This window comes from Macaca fascicularis, chromosome 15 (genome assembly GCF_037993035.2).
Source record: "Macaca fascicularis isolate 582-1 chromosome 15, T2T-MFA8v1.1".
Lineage (NCBI taxonomy): Eukaryota > Metazoa > Chordata > Mammalia > Primates > Cercopithecidae > Macaca > Macaca fascicularis.
The window spans coordinates 49,170,817-49,193,898 of NC_088389.1; the positions used below are offsets into that span (position 1 = coordinate 49,170,817).

The 23,082-nt window shown below is 38.3% G+C and overlaps 2 protein-coding genes across 4 annotated transcripts in view; one reads left to right on the forward strand and one right to left on the reverse strand.

Annotated features, from left to right (window-relative positions):
* Positions 1–14,944, forward strand: part of CTNNAL1 (catenin alpha like 1) — a 72,805-nt gene extending 57,861 nt beyond the window's left edge. For both annotated transcript variants that reach the window (XM_005581116.4, XM_065530254.1), the window contains 7 exons: positions 4,288–4,338; positions 4,418–4,572; positions 8,932–8,980; positions 13,491–13,547; positions 13,692–13,805; positions 14,471–14,554; positions 14,691–14,944. In XM_005581116.4, coding sequence (XP_005581173.3) covers positions 4,288–4,338; positions 4,418–4,572; positions 8,932–8,980; positions 13,491–13,547; positions 13,692–13,805; positions 14,471–14,554; positions 14,691–14,756 — 576 coding nt within the window. In that variant the 3' untranslated portion in view covers positions 14,757–14,944. The remainder of the gene's footprint in view (positions 1–4,287; positions 4,339–4,417; positions 4,573–8,931; positions 8,981–13,490; positions 13,548–13,691; positions 13,806–14,470; positions 14,555–14,690) is intronic.
* ABITRAM (actin binding transcription modulator) lies at positions 6,057–23,027 on the reverse strand. Of its 2 annotated transcripts, XM_005581115.4 has the most exons (6): positions 22,879–23,027; positions 21,769–21,820; positions 21,020–21,149; positions 18,204–18,280; positions 18,037–18,106; positions 15,897–17,947 (listed from the first exon to the last, which is right to left on the reverse strand). In XM_005581115.4, the coding sequence occupies exons 1-6, from the start codon at positions 22,955–22,957 to the stop codon at positions 17,813–17,815; spliced, it is 543 nt and encodes a 180-aa protein (XP_005581172.3). In that variant the 5' UTR covers positions 22,958–23,027; the 3' UTR covers positions 15,897–17,812. The 2 variants fall into 2 exon arrangements, with proteins under 2 accessions (XP_065386327.1, XP_005581172.3); XM_065530255.2 differs by lacking the exons at positions 15,897–17,947; positions 18,037–18,106; positions 18,204–18,280 and adding an exon at positions 6,057–6,292.
* Between the last annotated feature and the right edge of the window lie 55 nt (positions 23,028–23,082).

Genomic DNA, 23,082 nt, shown 5'->3' on the forward strand with positions numbered 1-23,082 from the left:
GGCTGAGGCAGGAGAATTGCTTGAGCCTGGGAGACAGAGGTTGCAGTGAGCTGAGATTGTGCCACTGCACTCCAGCCTGGCCGACAGAGTAAGACTCTGTCTCAAAAAAAGAAACAAAAAAAAAAAAAGGAAATTGTGGATCAAAAATATTTGAAAAAAATATAACAATACAACAATAAAAAATAATGACAGGAACGAAAATCGCTATCTTCTGGCTGACAGCATTTTAACATCAGTCATGTTACCCAGGTGGCATTTTGATGACCTTAGCAATTCATTTATAGAGATCATTCTATGGAAAGTTATAGTTTTGAATAAGATAGATATGGAAAGTAGAAATGATAGTAAAAAAAAATCAATTATCAAGAAGGACTAATCTTCTGAAACTACCAGGTGTCCTAATAACTGTAACTTAAGAAGTAAAGGAAAACAATGGCCCATGTAGAAGTAGTTTCTGAGCAGGAAGTAATCATGACAGCAAATGAGAAAAATGAAAGACTTGTAAATTATGCCCAGTGTAAAATTATACCCAGTTTCTCAATCACAAAGAAAGGAGTACTTTGATGGCTCACAATATTCATAATAGGCCAAATTATAGGTCAAGGAGGGACAAAAATATTTATTTTATATTAAATACTTCTTGATCACCTACTGTTTGCCAGGCATTTTGCTAGGCCTTGATGAAAGAATGATGTAAAAGACACTAAAATATAAATTCCACAGTAGGGATTTAAAAAAATATTTTGTTCCCCTTGCCTAGACTGTCTGGTATTCCCCTTGCCTTGACTGTCTGGCACAAATTTGACACTCATAAAATAATTTGATAATTTGCTGAGTCAATGGAAAAGACAGGCATGGCCTCTGCTACTGTGAAGCTTACCTTCTAGCCCAACATTGATCAATAGAAATATACAGTTGGCCCTCCATATCTGAAGTTTCCACATCTGTGAATTCCACATCTGTGAATTCCACCAATTGCAGATCAAAAATATTTGGGGGAAAAAAATACAAAATAACAATATAATGATAAAAATACCAATTTAAAAGCCAAATACAGTGTAACAACTATTTACATAGCATTTACATTGTATTAAGTTGTTTTGTTTTGTTTTTTTGAGACGGAGTCTCACTCTGTCGCCCAGGCTGGAGTGCAATGGTGTGATCTCAGCTCACTGCAACCTCCACCCCCCAGGTTCAAGCGATTCTCCTGCCTCAGCCTCCCAAGTAGCTGGGATTACAGGCACTCACCACCATACCTGGCTAATTTTTGTATTTTTAATAGAGGCAGGGTTTTGCCATGTTGGCCAGACTGACCTGAAGAGATCCGCCCGCCTTGGCTTCCCAAAGTGCTGGGATTACAGGCATGAGCCATCGTGCCTGGCTGTATTAGGTTTTATAAGTAATCTAGAGATGATTTAATGTATACAGGAGGATATGTATAGGTTATATGCAAATAATATGCCACTTTATATAAAGGACTTGAGCATACTGAGGGATGACTATAAATCAAGACATATATATAATTAAAAATTTTATAGTAGTCGTATTAAAAAAGAAACTTGTGAAGTTAATTTACTATCTTTTATTTAATCCAATATATCCCAAATATTATCACTTAAGCATGTAATCAACATATAATTAGGGTAATTTTCTTACAGTCATTTTGTCATACTAAATCTTCAAACTCTGGTGTGTATTTTACCCTTAGGGTGTATCTCAATCCAGACTAGCCACATTTTAAATGTTCAGTAGCCTTGTGTGGCTAATGGCTACTGTATTGGATAGGTTTAAACTTGTATAAAAAGAAAATGAATAGAGAAGAGAGAAAAATTACTGATGATTATCAATAGTAACAGTGTGGTGAAGAACAGATGGTGAGTATCAGAAGAAAGAACTTGCAATGAAGAGAGATATAAAAGTCTTAAGTCTGGAGTTATAGAAGTGATCGTGGGAATGGTTGATGATGTAGGAGAAGAACAAATGATAAATCAAATCCCCAAATCAAAAAATGGTCCAAACTTAATTAGTACATTTTTTGAAAAGGAACTGGTATTTAATACTGAAATACAACATTAGGAACTGAATGCAGCTGGTGAAAAAGCAATCACAATACTGCAAATTAATTCTGTGACTTAAAAAAAAAGAAAACAGTTTCTATGCCGTAAGCTATTGTCAGAACAGTTTGAAAGTACGGATAGCAATTTGTCTACTTTTGTTATTTGAAGCTAACTTAACCCTAACAGATGGTTTTGTAGCTAATATCCTACTGGGTTTGAGCAAGTAATGATAGACTTACTGTTTTTGTAAGTGTGATAACTTAGGGCTACTACAAATAATTTTTTGAGAATTAGAAAAGGCATCACAAAGCTTTTAACAGGTTGAATGGAGCAAAGATTTTATTCAACTGAATAGTATTTTTGTCTTTAGTAACAAATCATTTCAGAATCATGAAACATTTTCTTAGTTGAGGATAGCATAGCTAATTATATTCCTAGAAAATTATAGTTCTGTCTTTTAGGAAGCAAAGTTAGAGTCTGGTGCTATTTATATTTAGGGGGCTGACATCTTTAGCTTTACGTAACTGAAATGAATGCATCTGACTGCATTCCAAAATAGTGTCCACTAGATGGCAAACTTGGCTACATTATTAAGATGGTTTATTTACCTTTTCAGGCAATCACCTTTCAGTCGTCATTAAACTCTTTAATAATCATCATCATTAGAAAAAGTAAAAATAAAAATAATGAAAATGCAACTAAATTTAAAAGACTAATATAAGGTATAAAATTCCAAATAAAATAAAACCTGAAAACCTTGAGGGTGTTCCTTACTTTTTTAAATGTTTTTTCAATTGCCTATTGTCAACTCGACCAAGGATGGAGATAAAGATGATGTGATCATTCAAGGAGGAGCCAGACAGATCATTGGTCATATATGTTTATTCTCTCTCTCTCTCTCTCTCTCTCTCTGTGTGTGTGTGTGTGTAACAGGAGTTCCTTTATTTTCATTTTCTGTCCTTCACCTATTTCTTTAATAGTAAACATCATTAGAAAATCTCAAAAGGGCTATGTTCCATGAGCAGATCTAAACTCCATGAGACTGTTTTGTTCTGTGGTGAAACTAGTGACAGAATAGTTGGTCAGAAGTAACAAGTCATGGTAATAAGGGCAACAAAATTATATGTATGGGAAGATCTTTTTCCTTAAAGTATTTGTGATCATTTTCCTCCTTAAGCTAAGTGGACACATGAGTGTTTTGTTTTATTGTAATTTATACTTTGTGTGCATGTATGTGAATCCATACCCGATGTGTGTTTGTGAGTGTGTACGACTTAAGTATATGTTTCCATTTTTAAAAGTTCGCTCCCTGCATCTGCTGGCCCCCTTTTCTCTACAAACCCTAGCCGTTCTGGAACTCCTGCCTCTACTATGGGAGCTTTCACCAGATCGCAGAGTTGGAGGAACCCCGTCTGTGGGCTATCAGCTTCAGAGAACTTCGGAATATATTTTTCAAAGAAATATTGCTATTGGTGGTGGTGTGATTTGTCCTGGTGCTCTATTCTTCAAGTACACTGGCATCAGTGGACTAGCCTGGTAACTAACTAGTATGGAATATTTTCTCCCCTTCTAGGGAAAATACACTCTGAGGTGCAGATAGTTTACATGAAAACAAACTCTCTCTTTCAAAAATAGGGAACCATTGAACATTGGTTCACGTATTAAATTCAGAATCCTAAGTATAATCTCTTTACACCTTGGGATATGAGATTAGCAGTTGGGATATCAATGAAACTAGAGTGTTGAAATTTAGCCTTCTAAGAGCAAATTAGTTAAAGGAATTGAATTCTGGAGTCATAACATGAGGAATGTATAGAAAACTACATGTAGTGGCTAATTTTAATATATCATTTCATAAGAATAATTCAAGTATTTTAAGAATCTTGTTGAACAGAGAGGCCAGGGAGGTTTGGGGGCATAGTAATTGGATTCCAGGAATACTGCAGAAGTTGTCTTGTGTCCCTGGAAGCTCTTGTGAAAAGAGGAGAGCAGCTGTAAGCACAGAGGCCACAGAGCACAGAGGGCACTGACCTGCTTTCTCTGGCTCCAGATTTCAAACTAACAACCTATTCAAAGCTGAACTCACCTACTAGTAGAGTATTTGTCATTACATACTGAATATTTTAAACTGTTGTTACAAGTACTTTGTTATGCTTTGTATTACTGTTGCATTTCCTTACAGTTTAATGTACTGCTTTTTAAGATAATCTTAATCTTTTTATTGTCACAGAAGAATAATGCAAACCTGAAATCATTAAAGCCAGACAAGCCTGACTCTGAGGTAAGACCTATTCCTACATCTAATCTGCCTTTTATATCAATAGTGATAAAGTCGTGTGATTAAAATGTATGTTTCGTAGGAGCAAGCCAAGATAGCAAAGCTTGGACTTAAGCTGGGTTTGCTCACCTCTGATGCTGACTGCGAAATTGAGAAGTGGGAAGATCAGGAGAATGAGATTGTTCAATATGGACGGAACATGTCCAGTATGGCCTATTCTCTGTATTTATTTACTAGGTAAATGTAGTTGAATTTTTATTTTTTAAATCCGTATGATAATATCTGGTATAAAGAAAAAAAGTTCCATGTGAAATCATTGATAGGTTAAAGTCAGTATCAAATATATGGTCAAAGACTAAGAATAGTTACTATGACAAGTTACTTAAGTGAATGCAGTAAGAAGACACATGTATTTAATTAGGATTTACATTTAGAAGGGATCTTCTGCTAGGTTTCTGCCCACTCTTTCCATCATTGAAATAATTTTACTTCCTGCTTTTTTGTTTTCCTGCATATTGATGCCTCTCCCAGCCAGCATCAGTACGTTAACAAAACATGCCTTTTATGCCTTTATACAGTGATTGACTAGATACAGATGAAGATTGATTAGACACAGATCACAGAATAGAGCTATGAGGCCTATGTCAATAGCGTGCCAAATCTCTGTGAGTCAGCATTCATTATGTAGAGAATTCCCCTAACTTTAATGTTATCTGACCTATATTCTCTGTCTTGTTCATATTACAAGACTCTTGATCAAATGCCTTGTTGATATCAATGTTAGTCATATTTCGGTCTTCCATTATACTAATCTATACATAAGGTATAGTAATTCTGCTTAGTTAAAATCAGTTATCTGCTCAATAATCCATTCTAGAATTTTCTCAAGGAATAACTTCAAGCTTTCACTCAGTTTCTGAAATCTATCTTTTTCACTTTTGGAAACCTGGGAAATACTTGATATCTCCAGTTTTCTGGCTCCTCTCCTACTCATTCTGATTTTGAAAAGGTTATCCACAGTGGGACACACCTGTAGGTTGCTTCAGTATTCTAGAGACTGAGCTCAACTAAAGTTGTGAAGGATATCTGCAACTGTGTGGGATTTGGGACTCAATAAATAGCACCCCCTGCCGGGCACGGTGGCTCACGCCTGTAATCCCAGCACTTTGGGAGGCCGAGGCAGGTGGATCACGAGGTCAGGAGGCCGAGACCATGCTGGTTAACACAGTGAAACCCCGTCTCTACTAAAAAAAAAAAAAATACAAAAATTAGCCGGGCATGGTGGCGGGCGCCTGTAGTCCCAGCTACTCAGGAGGCTGAGGCAGGAAAATGGTGTGAAACTGGGAGGTGGAGCTTGCAGTGAGCCGAGATCGTGCCACTGCACTCCAGCCTGGGTGACAGGGTGAGACTCCATCTCAAAAAAATTAAAAAAATAATAATAATAAATAAATAAATAAATAGCACCCCCTTTTCCCACCCAAGTTTTGAGCAAAATGAAAAATAAGCAAAAGAGTAGGTGGATGGGAGCTGGTAACATTTATATTGATAAAGCTGATATTGGAGAATGTAGTTTATGTCCATAGGCAATTAAGTTTTGAAAAATGATCCCTAGAATTACAAAGTCTTACCTTATAGGGACACAATGTATCTCTATAAAACACGTGGAAGACCAGTTATATCTGAAAGGCAGCTTCACTTCCAAGAGAAAAAGGAGAAAAGAAAGGGTTAATGTATTCAATTTATTTTCGCCAAGTCACCAGGAAGACTGAAAAGATAAGATCCACTCCCTTTATGGGATGGGATTAGGTGAGGCGGCAGAGAGAAGTGAGGGATGCTGTGCTGGTGAAGATTCCTTCCTATAGGAGGAGGATTAAGAGTGGGGAAGATGCAGTCCCAAGCTTAGAGGCATCATTTTCCTCTTGATGACGTCTTCTACCTTTTCTAGATAGATAATTCTCTGGAAAAAGAAGGCAGAAATGATAGGAGTTAGAAATTTTGCTGCTGTTTAGCTATCATTTGTCAGTACCTTATCATATTTTCCATCATTGGAGATCATTCCTTTGGTGGTTTTCTTCCATTGTTCTTAACTGTTGTTAGCAAGCTTCTCCTGTGATTTGAGTCTTCCCAACATGAATTTTGACCTTTTTAAGTTCATACCTTTTTATAATCTGATGGCCCAGGTCTCCAAAAGAATGCAAAATGGAACTCCTGTGTTTACCCACAATAAATTTGCACAGACTAACTGAAATAACAAAAATCTCAGCTTTTGGCTGGAATCAAGCTAGTTATTTCCATGGTGATGAAAATCATGCTTTTAAAAAATGTTTTTGAATAATAAGACTTGGGGGAATATATTATTACTTAACGAATATAGTTTGATATGTAAAATCTTCCCAGATGAAGGGTTTATCAGTAGACTTTTCTGGTTTTTTTTTTTGTTTTTTTTTTTTTTTTGAGATGGAGCCTTGCTTTGTCGCCCAGGCTGGAGTGCAGTGGCATGATCTCGGCTCACTGCAACCTCCGCCTCCTGAGTTCAAGCGATTCTGTTGCCTCAGCCTCCCGATTAGCTGGGATTACAGGCACACATCATTATGCCTGGCTAATTTTTGTTTTTAAAAAAATTTTTTTTTTTTTTTTAGACAGAGTTTTGCTCTGTTTCCCAGGCTGGAGTGCAGTGGCACAATCTCAGCTCACTGCAGTCTCCGTCTCCTGGGTTCAAGTGATTCTCCTGCCTCAGCCTCCCAAGTAGCTGGGATTACATGTGCCACCATGCCTGGCTAATTTTTGTAGTTTTAGTAGAGATGGGATTTCACCATTTTGGCGAGGCTGGTCTCGAACTCCTGACCTCAGGTGATCTGCCCTCCTCAGCCTCTCAAAGTGCTGGGATTACAGCTGTGAGCCACCACGCCTGGCCTAATTTTTGTATTTGTAATAGAGATGGGGTTTTGCCATATTAGCCAGGATGGTCTCAAACTCCTGACCTCAGGTGATCTGCCCACCTTGGCCTCCTGAAGTGCTGGGATTACAGACATGAGCCACCATGTCTGGCAACTTTTTAAAAAAAGATTATAGTATCCCCTTTAATTAGTTGTTATTTCAGAATATTTCAGGATGGCATGCTCAGTATTTTTTGTTTCAGTGTCAGAATAGTAGAGAGTATCCCATGGACACTGGGAAACATGAGGGGTTGCACTGTGAGGGGAAGCTCTGTGGAATAGGACTTCTTCCTAGAATATAGTTATTGAATAGTAGTGATGACATTCCAGAGAATAAAATGGGTTTTCTGTAATAGATAAATACCTTGTGGTGGTTTTCCTGGTCAAATTTATAGCCGTTCCTCAGGCTACTGTTTAAGGTTCTCTTAATAATTTATATGATTTCTTAATGATTTACATGTAATCATTCATATTTCTTAATAATTTATATATTTAAGATTTTCTAGTGCCTTATAGTTTTTCAAAATTTCAAACTTACTAGTACCTTATAGTTTTTAATGTGGTTTTTGCTTCATCATTTCATTTGACCTTCACAACGGTTTATCAGCGAACAGGAATGATATGTTCACATCTCCTGTCTCTGAAGTGGAAGAACTGGTTGCTACTAGATTCCAGATTTTGTGACTTATCCCTAGTTCTTTTCTCCTCTTAATGCATTTGGTTATTCTTATTATAATTTACTTTACACTTTTTAGGGTTCTTAATTCTTTTTTTTTTTTTTTTTTTTTTTTTTTGAGACGGAGTCTCGCTTTGTCGCCCAGGCTGGAGTGCAGTGGCCGGATCTCAGCTCACTGCAAGCTCCGCCTCCCGGGTTTACGCCATTCTCCTGCCTCAGCCTCCCGAGTAGCTGGGACTACAGGCGCCCACCACCTCGCCCGGCTAGTTTTTTGTATTTTTTAGTAGAGACGGGGTTTCACCATATTAGCCAGGATGGTCTCGATCTCCTGACCTCGTGATCCGCCCGTCTCGGCCTCCCAAAGTGCTGGGATTACAGGCTTGAGCCACCGCGCCCGGCCCTTAATTCTTCTTTGTAGTTTTTAATCTGCTGTTCCTCAATCTTCTGATGAGAGTGGTAGCACAAGTATTATTATGACTACTTTATTCACTCAAAATTGAATATTAAGTGATATGCCTCATCAAGGTTAGATAATTGAGTTACTACCAGAATTGAAATAAGAATTAGAAGTGAAATGTTCTGACTTTTGGTTTGATCCTCTTTCCATTATATAACAAAGGCTTTTGGTCAAGACATTATCAGATCTCATATATTTAATTTATGAAATAAACTGAAAAAGGTTAAAAAGAGAAATGGAACTTCAATATAACTTGTTTGTTTAAATTTTTTTATATTATGAAATTAACATACATAAGGTTTACTTGGGAAAAAAGTATCCTAAGAAATAATTGTTAAATATTAAAGTTGCTTTAAGAATAAAGTTACAATATTATCAATCTATTCATATTATTCTTCAAAATTTAGGATTTGTTAATACACAAATAAATGTATCTCCTCTATTACATGTTAATATAAAATGTTAATATTATAAAATAAATTTTCAGGTAATAACTTTTTGTTACCTTCTTAACAATTTTATTTTAGAGGAGAGGGGCCACTGAAAACTTCTCAGGATTTAATTCATCAACTAGAGGTATGCCTTGTTTCCCTTTTATGCTAGTACTTTGATTTCGGGCTAAAAGTGGGTTATAAATGTTTTCCACATGATTTATTACATCATGTGTATATGCTTACATCTGTACATACCTGTGTGCTACAGAGAGCAGTACAAAAGTAGAAAGGTAGATGGCTTGCAGTGACATTTTGCAAAACTATCCTGACCTCATTGGAAAGAAATTTAAAATATTATGAGCATAAAGTAGAATGGGCTTTACTGATAGTCAACAGATGCAATAATAAGCTTTAGGTTTACCTAAGTAGATGAAAATACCCTGTAAGCAAATGTAAATCCAGAGTTCTAGAAAGACTTTTGGCCTCTTCATTATCGAATTGGATAAAATATATTGATTAAATGAGATAACACATGAGAGAGCATCTGTTAAAATGCTTAAGACTATTAGAGGATATTAAGTACATGTTAGTTTCCTTCTTTCCTGCCGTATTCATGATAATTTAGGGCATGAAAGGAGAGACAGATATGCTAACACTCACTCTTGTGCCATGTGTCTTAACAGGACTCCACGTAGGCCCATCTGTAATTCTACTCCCTCTAGTTAGAAGTTTTAGATTGGCAAGTGGGTTGCAAAATTCCTTTTATGTTTTCCCTGATCCCCATGTTAGCCTGTTTGCCTCTCTAGAACCAAGAGCATTCTTGTATGTAAATTTGAAATTTCTGTCACTTTATCACTCATATAGTTTCCTTTGGCATTCCCATGTATATCTGAGATTTGAAATTTCTATCACTTTAGGCCGGGCGTGGTGGCTCACACCTGTAATCCCAGCACTTTGGGAGGCTGAGGTGGGTGGATCATGAGGTCAGGAGATTGAGACCATCCTGGCTAACATGGTGAAACCCCGTCTCCACTAAAAATACAAAAAATTAGCTGGGCATGGTTGCGGGCGCCTGCAGTCGCAGCTACTTGGGAGGCTGAGGCAGGAGAATGGCGTGAACCCGGGTGGCGGAGCTTGCAGTGAGCTGAGATCATGCCACTGCACTCCAGCCTGGGAGACAGAGAGAAACTCCGTCTCAAAAAAAAAAAGAGAAAAGAAATTTCTATCACTTTATCATTCTTTTTTTTTTTTTTTTTTTCTTTTGAGACGGAGTCTCACTCTGTCACCCAAGCTGGAGTGCAGTGGCCGGATCTCAGCTCACTGCAAGCTCCACCTCCCGGGTTCACGCCATTCTCCTGCCTCAGCCTCCCGAGTAGCTGGGACTACAGGCGTCCACCATCTCGCCCGGCTAGTTTTTTGTACTTTTTTAGTAGAGACGGGGTTTCACCATGTTAGCCAGGATGGTCTCGATCTCCTGACCTTGTGATCTGCCCGTCTCGGCCTCCCAAAGTGCTGGGATTACAGGCTTGAGCCACCGCGCCCGGCCCTCACTTTATCATTCTTATATAGTTTTGTCTGGCGTTCTGCAGGAAAGGGATTTCAGCTTAAGAGGATGATTGTCAACGTAATCAGAAGTATTATAGAAAATATGTCCTCCAGATTTTTCTCTAGACTATAAATGAGCTATTTCGCTTAAGATAGTTGAAATAAATGCTGGACTTTTTTTTTTTTTTTTCCAGTTTGGCCCAAGTCCATTCTGTCATACCGCCCTGTAGGGTTGTTTTACTACAAAAGATCCACTACTTACCTTCTTCCTATGTGAGCTTAGTCATTAAACCAGTGTCCATTGAATTGTCTCCAAACTGTGATGAACATAAAATCACATACTTCATTCAACAAATAATTATGGAACTTGTGCTATATGTCAGATCTGGGAGAAAAGAACTCTGTGGAGAAAAGTGAACAAGGCAAAGCTCCTGCCCCCATAGAGCTTATGTTCTAGTGGCAGAATACAGACAATAAAAATTTAAGCATTCAGTGCACATATGTAAGTACATGGAGATAAAATCATGTAGGACTAGAATACAGAGGTGGTAGAGGGGTGGTCAGAAAAGACCTCTCTAAGGAGCTAATGTTTGAGTAGAGACAGTAATGAAGTGAGAGAGTTGAATGGATAAATGAGGGTAGAGGATTTTAGATAGCCAAAACAAGTGCAAAGCCCTGAGGTGCAGGGTAGGGCTGGGTGTATCACAAGAGTAAGGAGGCAATTATAGATGGGAGTGAAGTGAGCCAGAAGGAAAGTGGTAAAATATGATGTCTCTGTAGGCCATGGGGAGAACTTAAAATTTTTTTTTTTTTTTTTTTTTTTTTTTGAGACGGAGTCTCACTCTGTTGTCAGGCTGGAGTGCAGTGGCACGATCTTGGCTCACTGCAACCTCTGCCTCCTGGGTTCAAGTGATTTTTCTGCCTCAGCCTCCCGAGTAGCTGGGACTACAGGTGTGCGCTACCACAACCAGCTAATTTTTGTATTTCAGTAGAGACGGGGCTTCACCATGTTGGCCGGGATGGTCTCCATCTCTTGACCTTGTGATTCACCCACCTCAGCCTCCCAAAGTGCTGGGATTACAGGCCTGAGCCACCACGCCCAGCCAATCCTATTATGTTTTAAGTAAGGTTTTTGGCTTGGCCAACAGAGTAAGTGGTAGTGCCATTTTCTGAGACAGGGAACACTGAGGGGGAACACTAGATTTAGAGGGTGGAAATCAAGCATTTTGTTTTGCACATGTTAAGTACAGGTCAGATAGGAAATACACTTGGCCTTCCTTATCTGCAGGTTTTGCATCTGCAGATTCAACCAACTATGGATTGAAAATATCCAAAACAGTAAAAACAGGCTGGGCACAATGGCTCACTCCTATAACCCTAGCACTTTGGGAGACCAAGCTGGGAGGATCACTTGAGTCCAGGAGTTTGAGACCAGCCTGGGCAACATAGTGAGACCTTGTCTCTACAAAAAATAATTTATAAAAACTAGCGGGGCATGGTGGCACACATCTGTAGTCCTAGCTACTCAGGAGGCTGAGGCAGGAGGATTGCTTGAGCCTGGGAGGTCGAGGCTTTAGTGAGCTGTGATCCCACCACTTCACTTCACTCTGGGCAACAGAGTGAGACCCCTGTCTCAAAAAAAAAAAAAAAAAAAAAAAAGAAGAAAACCAATAAAACATAACTACAGTTAAAAAAAAAATACATTTTAACAAGTTAGAGTTCCAAGGGGGGAAAAACAATACAGTATAACTACGATTTACTTAGTATTTACATGAACTATAATTATAATTTAGAGATGAGATGATTTGAAGTATATGGGATGATGCGTGTAGGTTATATGCAAATACTACACTGTTTTATTTAAGGGACTGAAGCATCTACAGATTTTAGTATCCTTGGAGAGGTCTGGGAACCCATCTCCCGTGGATACTGAGGGATGGCTGTACAAGACAGATGTCAGGATAGTTCAGGAGTGCAGACAGAGACTTGGGAGTTATCAGCTTTCAGGTAGTTTTAAAACCATCATACTCTATGAGACAGATATGGATTTTGTCCCCAAGGGGTTTGCAGTCCAGAAGGAAAGAGAAAGTGTGCAGAATAGAAAGTGGTAACATGAAGTGATAAGGAACACTTGGGGAAGTGAATCATTTCATTTGGTTGGAATTTAGATGTAAAGTTTACTGGTTTCCCTTTTAAAGGGAAGGTTGCAAAGTACGATTTGACCTTGAGATCACTTTATCCAATGATAGCAAGGTGTTAAGCCTTTTGAATAGAGGGTAAAAACTAACTCTGGAATTATTGCCTCCTCCTTCTTAGTATTCTTTAATTTATTTCGAAGACCTATTACTTTCATTCACAAATCACTCTCAGATTTTCCCTGTTCTCTCCATTATTACTGCTGCCACCTAAAACTAAGCCTTCCTCCCTTTACTCCCCTGGCATCTCACTCCGAAATACTCTGCAAACCATCTTAACATAATATCCTAAATACTTCTATCATACCTGCCCAACCTTATTTTTCATGGTTCTTCTCCATCATCCTGTTCATCTCACTAAATTATAGAATTTATGGTACATGGTGAATAGTGAAAATTAATCTGAAAAAAAAAAAAAAAAAAAAAAACCGGAACAAAACCCAACCACCTGGATTGGTTCTCTCAAATGTCTGGTTATGGATGGGTGACAAATTTTGCCTTGCCTAGATGGAAGTGGGAAGGTCCTAACCCTTTTGACCTCATGCTTGAAAATTCATCATCCTTTTATAATTGAGCATATTTGAGATGAGCTCTAGGTCCCTTGAGTAATCTAGACATAATTTGTGTGGCTGAATATCACACAACTGCGTGACCCTCCAGAATAATTGGAGGTCTGGTGTAGAGAAGCCTCTCCAGGGATGGATTCTGCATCTGGTCTGTGAAAACTCCTTCAGAAAACAGGTAAACACTTGTGCATTCCTGGTACAGGAAAAAGTTTAGGAGTTCCATGACAGACTTTTTATGTCTAGGCTTTATTTTTTAAATTCTATGTAAAAAACATTAGTAAGTGTATTTCTTACCAACTATCCATAGACATCAGTCTAAAATAGTGGTGTTTTCTCTTTCTATCAGGTTTTTGCTGCAGAGGGTTTAAAACTTACTTCCAGTGTACAAGCTTTTTCAAAACAGGTAACACATGTCTACCTGCCTGGTGCTGGTGGTGGTATTATATATACCCACTTTGGGGGTATAATATCAAGGTATAAAGGTATTTAAGGTATTAAAGATGGAGTTTTGTTGCGGGCTGTTATAACTTGCTAAATTACATTTCAGCTGAAAGACGATGACAAGCTTATGCTTCTCCTGGAAATAAACAAGCTAATTCCTCTATGCCACCAGCTCCAGACAGTAACTAAGACTTCTTTGCAGAATAAAGTATTTCTAAAGGTAAAAGAGACATTTGAAAAACGTTCACATATCTATCTTTATCTGGTTAGGGAAAGCCCCTTTTTCTTCAAATAAAGTGTTAATACCCACAGAAGGGCAATTTTATTTCCTTTTTTTCATGCCTTGTCTACAAGAATCATTTATTATCTACCCTTATAACTGACCCCAGAGAGTAGCAGATTCACCAAAGAAAGTAGTTTTTGGGACATCATTAATTCCATAGCACTGAGCAGCTACCCTTCAATTCTGAAGTCATTTCCTCTGTAACTAGGACACAGGTGCCTCCGAGTCTGGTCTCCCATAATTTGTCTGAGAGAATATGGGTTTGTGCCCACAATGCAGAGTGCAAGGAATTGCAAAGGATGAGATTTAATTCCACTATTTGGAGTGTTTTGGGAAGCCCCTAAACAGCCTGCATTAGAATGATGAATTTTCCACCCACTCTTTCTGCTGAGGTTCCATGAGATAGACATGAGATGTAGGCAGTGACCCCTGCACCTGTGTCCTGGGGCTTTAAGTCAACTCATGTGCCTAAATCCATGTATCTTTCACAATCCCTTAGATTTCCATATGGAGAAAATTTTATCATGTTAAAACTAAATAAATGGTAAGGTCTTTTAAATACTACTTTTAGAATATCATTTGCATGCTTTTTGTCACTGTAGGTTGATAAGTGTATTACAAAGACAAGATCCATGATGGCTCTCTTAGTCCAACTTCTTTCACTTTGTTATAAACTGCTGAAGAAGGTGAGATAGCTTTTCTATTTTAGACTCATACTTTAAAAATTGGTTAAAAGGAAAATGCAAAAGAAAATAGTTACTACTTAATTTTGTAATTTTTTTTCAGAGTGAAACAGATACTAATTGTCTTAACTCTTTCCAGCTTCAGATGGAAAATAACGGATGGATCTCAGTTACAAATAAGGACAGTATGGATGGTAAAATTTGAGAGGCTTATGGGATCAGATCTCGGGAACATCATGTGATGAAGCTGACATTTTAAAAAAGCAAATGATCCTTTATGTTTTTGGATATTCATCAATTTTATAAAGAAAACAATATTGAAATTTTGCTCTATTTTCTGATCATGAAACTGTAAAGCTTTTTGACAACTAATAAATGTCATGGCAATTGCTAGATTCTAATTGTAGTGTGATTTAAAAATGGAACATTGCACTAGTGTTCTTTAAAAGTCAAACCAAATATCCCAACTGTCCAAAGGATAATTTAATCCAAAGAAGCTATTTTGAATATGTGTTCGCCTTTGGCATATTTTACCTTAACTGTTTTCTTTCTTTATCATCTAGATCACTAATTTCAGCAGCAAACATACAGTAGTCTGGGTGAACGCAGGGTTTTCCTTAAACCTGTGGACTCTTCTTCAATCCCTCTCTTTACCAAGTGTGACAAAAATCCCCTTGATGACCCTGTCCCAGATCATCCATGCGAGCAGCAAGTTTGTCCCCTAATAAGCATTTTATACAGCAAGGGTGGGTCTGCTGTGCTATGTATGTCCCTCTCCTACTCCTAAAAGCAAGGTAATGGAACTCCACAGAATCCTTGGTTCTAGTTCTAGCGTAGCTGACTGAATTATTAGCTGGGATTCTAAGCCTATCTTTTAGGCTTAAAAGATATTTTGAACTTTCTCAGTATTGATTGATGGAATGGAAGATAAAGACAGAATAAGGAAGCCAAGAAGCTATCTAAATTCTGAATATCATCATATATATATATGAATATCATCATATATATATATATGGCTTTGAAATGTTCACTATAAAACAAAAACATCATTGTTTAGTTTTTTAAATTTAGGAGTTTAAAGCTTTTCTTGTTTTTGTGGGTGGGGTCATGATTGAAGGATCTGTTTTACAGGTTTTCTCCTTATAATATAGTATGGCCAACTTTGTGGTGGGCTCCAGTCATAGTATTTGTATCTTAATGCTTTGACATTCATTTTGAAATCTAACAGGGCATGCCAGTTATCAAATGGCAGTAGATAATATAAGCTCATCTGATGATCTTTATCTGGGTAAGCCACCACAATCAGTATTCACAAAAGATCTGGAAGAACCACAGTACTGTCAACTGACCACAGCTAGTCAATATTTTATTGAGGAAAATTTTCACTGTAGTCCTTCGGGAGAAAATGTGATGCATTCAGCTCTGTTAATAACCTTTGTAAAATTGTTCCTTAAACAGTCAAAATCATTAAGCATGATTTTTATTCTCTGAAACCAAAGTATTATTTTAAATTACAATAGAAATAATGGGAGAATGATGTGAGGTAATGTTATATGTAAAATGCTATACACAATTCTTTTAATATGTTTAGTCTTTGTTTATGAAGCCTTCAAGAGTCATTGTGCTACTTAAAGTGAGGATCTGCTGGTTTGTTTATATTTTCAGCTAATAGCACCATCATGGAGGTGTTTATCCACTTACTACACGTTATCATGTCTGGGGGTTATATTTAGGGAGACAGTTATCCTGGTACTCAGATTGTAAGTTTTTCCTGTGAACCAAAATGTTAAGTTTTATTTACAAAATAATACTTTGTAAATCATTAAAACTTAAAAATCCCAACCCCGACTTGTACTTTCATCAGATAATATTTTTGCATACCTGAAAAAATAATATTCTCTAATGAAAGACCAAGTGGAGGTTGGAAAGGGGTAACTTACGACTTCAACAGCATAAAAGGATAGATAACTAATGGAATTTATATATCGAATGATTTCTTCTGTATAAAAGTGTATTTTATTTAAAAACAGGGATATTGAAATGTATGTTATAGCCCTCATAGAAAAATAACATGTTTTATAGTCCTTTTATTTGAAATTCAGTGTAAATCACTCTTAAACTATAAATTCATAGTTGTTGGAGGTTTTTTTTAGTTTAAATGATGTGAAAGCATTTGTTCCATTCAAAGGCCTCTATGCCTTTGAATGACATATTCTCAGTAACTTCTTTGCCAGTAACTAGAGATTGTGAGACTGAGTGACTATAATGTGCATATTTCAAGAATTCGCTTCCCACTGCATTATAACACATTTCGTAGGAAAGCCTTTGTATTTTTCATAGCCTTTTCACATATCCCTCATTTAAGAAGTCACAGTGTTGCAGTTTTACTTTATTTCAGAGGGGAAGGCCATCTTGTTGGCATAAGCGGGGACAGAAGATACAATATATTCTCCACTCTGGCCTCTTCCCTACAACCTAAAAGGGAGAGGAGTTGAGGCAGGTGGGTTAGGACTAGGCATTTTGGTAGGCACATTATAGGAGACTGGGTAAGAAAGGCAGGTTAGGTTTTTTTAAACTTCAAACTGTTAGGAAAATGAGGCAAAAGCAATAACCATACCATATGTTCAAACAGAAGTAGGTTAAAATGTAGTAGTTATCCCTTGGTTTACATAGGGGACTGGTTCCAGGACCTTCCACATATACCCAAATCCATACATGAGTACTCAAGTCCTGCAGTTGGCCCTTCGGAACTGAGTATATGAACCTGCTCTATAAGTGGGTTTCATGTTTGGTTAATGATTTATTTTTGATTCATTGATAGTTGAAAACAGTGCGTGCATAAGTGGACCCTGGCAGTTCAAACCCATGTTGTTCAAGGGTCAAATGCATTTACTTTTGGATTATGGGATGATGGGTAAATTATTTTTACTTGGCTACTTAAAAATTTTCTGTATTTTCTAAATTTTCATCAAAGAGCTTTGTTTTTAATCAGAAAAACATCCCTTGCATACCAGTTGTTAGAGAGATACAAGAGAACAGGGTGAGTACATGGGCAGGCCAGATCTGGCAGGCTGTAGACAAATGGGAACCAAGGCTCATTATGCAAGACAGAGAGGGAAAACTAAGTGAAGCACTAGGCCTCCCCTGCATATGGCTGGCTGTTAGGTATGCTTTACATATACTGGTTCTTCTCCTTTAGTGCCCTGATGGTTTAGGCCAGGTAACAAGAATCCCGCTTCACTTTTTATTCCATGTCAATCCTCATGACGTAGTTGTGGCATTAATGCGTTTCACCATGACTTCTTCATATTGTTTTTGTGTCAGTAACCCTTCTGTTATGCTTTTACTTTCTTCAAATTTGGGTAACACAACTGCAATGTAGCCTTCAGTGGATGGCTGGAAAGGAAAGAACATTTAGTACTGTCAAATGATGAAAAAAATCCAATAAAAGGTATGCGGATGAGATCATACTTTTTCTCTTTTACCTTTTCTTGAAGAATAGATGGCTTATGGAGAATGTTTTCATTCACTTCCATCAAACGTCCTCTAACACAACTATTAAAAAAATTTAAGATTTCAGCGTGTTTACTTAGTAAAAAAAAAAAAATTCCCTCCCTTTGGTCTTCTAAATGGTGGCTAAAACGTTACTCACCTAGATACAGTATATTCTTCACCATCTGAGCAGTAAATCTTACAGAGAGGTGCAAGCTCTGTTAGAAACTGTGCCCCCTGCGTAATGAGACGGAAGAAGTAATCAATTGATGGACATTTCCACTTTTCTTTGAGAAATAGCCCTTAGGTGTGTAACAGGATGTATTCCTGGAACTGGTGTTTTAAATCAATTACCTCAGTATATAAAAACCATTCATTAATTTCAAAACCTATATGAATATAAGTACTTACTGTGTGCCAGGTGCCATCCCATTTTTTTCTAGGGAAAAAAGCTAATATACATGATAAATGGGAATTTAATTACAGACTACTAATATATTTTATCAACTATAAATGAGAAAACTACATATAACCAGGCATAAAGATTTCAAAAGTGTGGGAAAATCCATCAAGAAATAATATAAAATTCAGTGTGTCATAGTATGACAGCAATATTTTATAAAGTTAGTTTAAGACTTCTACCTCATTTTAATATTAGAACTTAATAGATAAAGGAACTTATTTACCAGGGTCAATCACTAAGACTTTTTGGATATTGTTCTTTTTTCTCCCCCCTCTCTTTTTAAATCCCTAGTGTGTTAGTAAGGTATATTTTTTCTAATTAAGAAAAACAAAAACATGCACTTTGAGGAAAATGTGGAAAACAAAAGTTTTAAGTAGCAAAATAAAAATAATTGACCCCTGAGTCAATACTACATTTTGATGTGTATGTGTTTGAATGTTATGGCATGGTTATTGTTTCATGTACTCCACTAGATGAACATACCTGGGGAGGCTCTCACAAGTATCTACAGGGAGGCTCATGAGAGCCAATGCAGGCATGTTTCATGTGTTGCCCTCTTTTCTCCTATGAATTTTTCCTGTAGTGGACATCGGCATTTCAGGTTAAGACGCTATTCTTTATGACCCCTTTATTTACCACTCAAAACATTTTTAGATGGCATTCAGATATTACTGTATTGGCTTCACTCCTCTGCACGTGGGTTCTTCATTTTAAAGTACTAGTTATTGTGACTCTCTGCTTCTGAAAGGAAGGGGAAGGCTTGTGTCAAAAGAGCAGACACAAAAGAGCTAGGTCTGTGCCAAAAGAGCAGAAGTATTTTGATGCCTTTTTATCACCTCCTTTGGGAGAATGATTGGCAGTTCTGAGATCCAATGAACACTTACCTGTAGTGGGTTCAATATGCAGGTCCTTCTCTGTTCTTCACTTGTAACAAGAGTGTTACTTGTTTTTTATTTTTATTTTTTTGAGACAGGGTCTTTTTCTGTCATCCAGGCTGGAGTGCAGTGGTGTCATCATGGCTCAGTGCAGCCTTGATTCCTGTGCTCAAGCAATCCTCTTACCTCAGCCTCCTGGGTAACTGGGACTATAGGCGCATGCCACCATGCCCAGCTAATTTAATTTTTTTTTTTTTTTTTGGTAGAAATGAGGTCTTGTTATGTTGCCTAGGTTTGTCACAAATTCCTGGCCTCAAGTGAACCTCCCGCCTTGGCTTCCCAAAGTGCTAGGGTTATGGGCATGAGCAACTGTACCTGCCTTAAGTGTTACTATTTTGGACAGAGATTTATCATTGAAACTTTGGAAGTCTTAAGTGTTATTGTAACTTGTAGACTATCTTTTAAGAAAGGTGCATGCTTTTCTAAGTCCACTCGTTTCTTGAGTGAGGAAAAATCAATAACTGTAAGGCACATTATTAGGGGACTTCAGGCCTACAAAGGGGGATTTGAATAAGGGTCTCCTAGAATAGTGAGAGCAATTAGCAGAAACTCTTAGTATGAACTCAGTAAATGAAGGACGTAAATCATCCACAGAAACTTTCCCAACAAGTGGGTTTGTAAAGACATTTTAATACGTCACTAAATTCTCCTTGGTATGATACTCTTTTAATCATCTATCCATTTTGCCTAGAGTTACAGAGGGTAGAGCTAGCATTCTGTATAACCAAGTGTTGTGTGCAGGTACAGGGGGTGGGTAGATGTGTATTACATTGACAATGCTTTAGGAATGGAAAAACGTAAGGAGCAAATACCATATATTTTCTCATATTCATGTTTTTTTTTGTTTTTTTTTTTTGAGACAGAGTCTTGCTCTGCCGCTCAGGCTGGAGTGCAGTGGTGCGATCTCAGCTCACTGAAACCTCTGCCTCCCAGGTTCAAGCCCTTATCCTGCCTCAGCCTCCCGAGTGGCTGGGATTACAGGTGCCCACTACGACGCCTGGCTAATTTTTGTATTTTTATAGAGATGGGGTTTCACCACATTGGCCAGGCTGGTCTTGAACTCCTGACCTCGTGATCCACCCACCTCGGTCTCCCAAAGTGCTGGGATTACAGGCGTGAGCCATTCTGACTGGCCCATGTTTTTTTTTTTTTTTTCTTACTCCCCTGGGAATTTTTTTTCTGTTTAATTTACATGTGGAAATACATGGTAAAGAAGAGTTGATCACCTAAATTTTACAGAACTCGAGATACTAGTTTAATACAACTAGAAGGGACAAAATATCTTGTTATATTGCTATTAGAGTTCTCCTTTCAAAGGCCTGCCTTCCCCCTCCCCCATCCTGGGCATTATAGAGATAGTAGCACAGAACCTAATAAAACAGATACTACACCTCCTGAGATACCTAATTTTTGGGAGTCTAAGAATTTCTTTAGGTGAAAGTACACTTAAAATCAGCACCTCAAACTGCTAGAGAAGTATGCTAAGTATATGCTATTGGATTCTAAGGTTCATTGGATCTATCATTACCATGAATATAGAGGATGTAAGTAGATAATCACAGAATTACAGGAACATACCCGCTTAAATTTCCCAGAGACCTTGTTCTGAAGTCTGCTACAGTTGGTACTGATCTGATAGGAAATGCTTTTAATTGTTTTTCCACTTTGAAGAACTGGATGAGATTCTGCCAATGTGATGACACATATTCTACAAGGAGAAAAAATTGATCCTATGTGATTGCTTGGAATAATTTTTCCTCCCATAATTCTTATTGGAACAAGAATGTATGAACTGGTATTTGTTTAGTCAAACTATCATCTTCCCCCTTTTTTCTTTGGCTACTATTGGGGCATAACTGTAGAAAGGAGAATACAATAATAAAAGAGAAAACAAGATTGAATTTCTTTCCCAGGAAAGGGAAGAGTACCAGAGATCTTTAGGTAGGTTGCACTGGGGTAGAAGACAAAAAAATAAGGCATGCCTGTGTATACAAGATACCATGTATGTCTCTACCGTAGCCCTTTCTGTGGGCTCTTAACAGTTCAGTAGTTGGGAACAGACTGGCCACTTCAGGTAGTAGCTGATGATGTGGTCCTCCATTTGGGTGTTTGAATAATCAAATTTATTTGTTTAGAGTGGCCAGGCACTGGAATACTCATTCTTGCCAAACAAACTCCTATAATAATACCATTTCAACACAGTAGAAGATAATTAATGCATGTTTGTTTAGTGAGCATTTGTTCAATCCAAGACCACAAGACCATACCAGGCTACAATACCAGAAAAAAAAAAGGTTTTGATAATTTAAAATTCCCAATTTGCTTACCGGTTAGAGTGCTGTAGTATACAGTGGTCCTCACAAAATTTTCCTTTGACATCTAGAAGAATAAATGAGTCTGTTGGTGGCTGAAATCAATACTTACTACCACTATGTGGTCCTTTTTTGGGTCATAGAGATAGTTAATAATGAAGATTGGACACATACATGCTGCATGCTGGTCACTTCTATCCCTACATTGCTCAAAAAGACATACCCAAAGGCTTCCTGGAAAGTATTTAAAGAGATCTGGCCCAGACAGAATAATTTATTCAACATTAAGGTAATTAACTCCTTGCTCCATCTTCCTTTACACTCACTTCAAAATGAGTACACACAGTATTTTTGCTAGGAAAATGCAATTAGCATCCCATTCTTTATGATATATATTTTTTGTTGGTGGTTTCCAGGACTGTTCTGATGCTGGTGCAAGTCCGACATTCTGGGAAACCCCTCAGTCATGGGTCAACTAGGACAGGTTGGTCACCCTATGTTTGACCAACAGAAAATATGCTACAATATATATTTTTTTAACTGAGTATAACCATTATCACTGAATGAAAGGAAGAAAGGAGAGTCCCAAACGATGCTCCCGCCACTGGTACTGCTTACACAAAACAGTACAAAAAGAATACCTACTTCTAAGTGGCAGATGAACAATACCGGTGGCGTCTCCTTAAGTAAATGTGTAATTCTGCTTTCTAAATGTCTGTAGCCCACCCTCTTCTCGCCAGCCCTACTGCCTCTACCTTGGTTTCGATCTGATCATTTACATAATTTTATGTATTGCTAATCGCTGTGACAGTGAGCCCCTCAATCCCTCCAGGCACTTCAGGACTGTGGCAACCTAGCCCTGCGCCTACCTCCGGGGCCTCCGTGAGCTACACCCTAGAGCTCGCACTGCAATCGCCGGTCCCAGAATGCGCCCTGAAGTATTTCAGGCCACCAGGTCTTTGCAAATGCCACTACCTGGGCCTAGACGGAACACAGAAGTCCAGCTCCTTCTGACGTGGGGAGGGAGCGCCAGGGAGAGAGCGCGTGGCTTACGATCTGTCAACGTAGTCTCCACAGCATTAGGCCAATGCGGCCAAGGAGGGATCAACATCACTCTGCACTTACCCGGTTTGTACCAGCGAGTGAAGTATCGATCCACGAGCGAAGGCACCACCGGCTCCGCTGCTTCGGGCTCGGTAGCCATGGCGACCTCCGGCGCCGCCACCCCCTCCCTCCCGGACCCCAGCGCTTCCTCCGCGCAGCCCGGGCTGGGCGTGCTCTTCCGGCGCGCAGCGCGTGTCGTGCGCACGCGCGCTTCTGCCAGCTCCG

Bases quoted from the DNA above. Each gene is read 5' to 3' on its own strand.
- ABITRAM (XM_005581115.4), bottom strand. From the start codon at position 22,957: ATGGCTACCGAGCCCGAAGCAGCGGAGCCGGTGGTGCCTTCGCTCGTG. The intron at 18,281-21,019 runs GTATGTTCCTGT...CTCATTACGCAG, and splicing joins TCTCTGGGAAATTTAAGCGG to GGGGCACAGTTTCTAACAGA. The intron at 18,107-18,203 runs GTGAGTAACGTT...TTTTTTTAATAG, and splicing joins GAAGAATATACTGTATCTAG to TTGTGTTAGAGGACGTTTGA.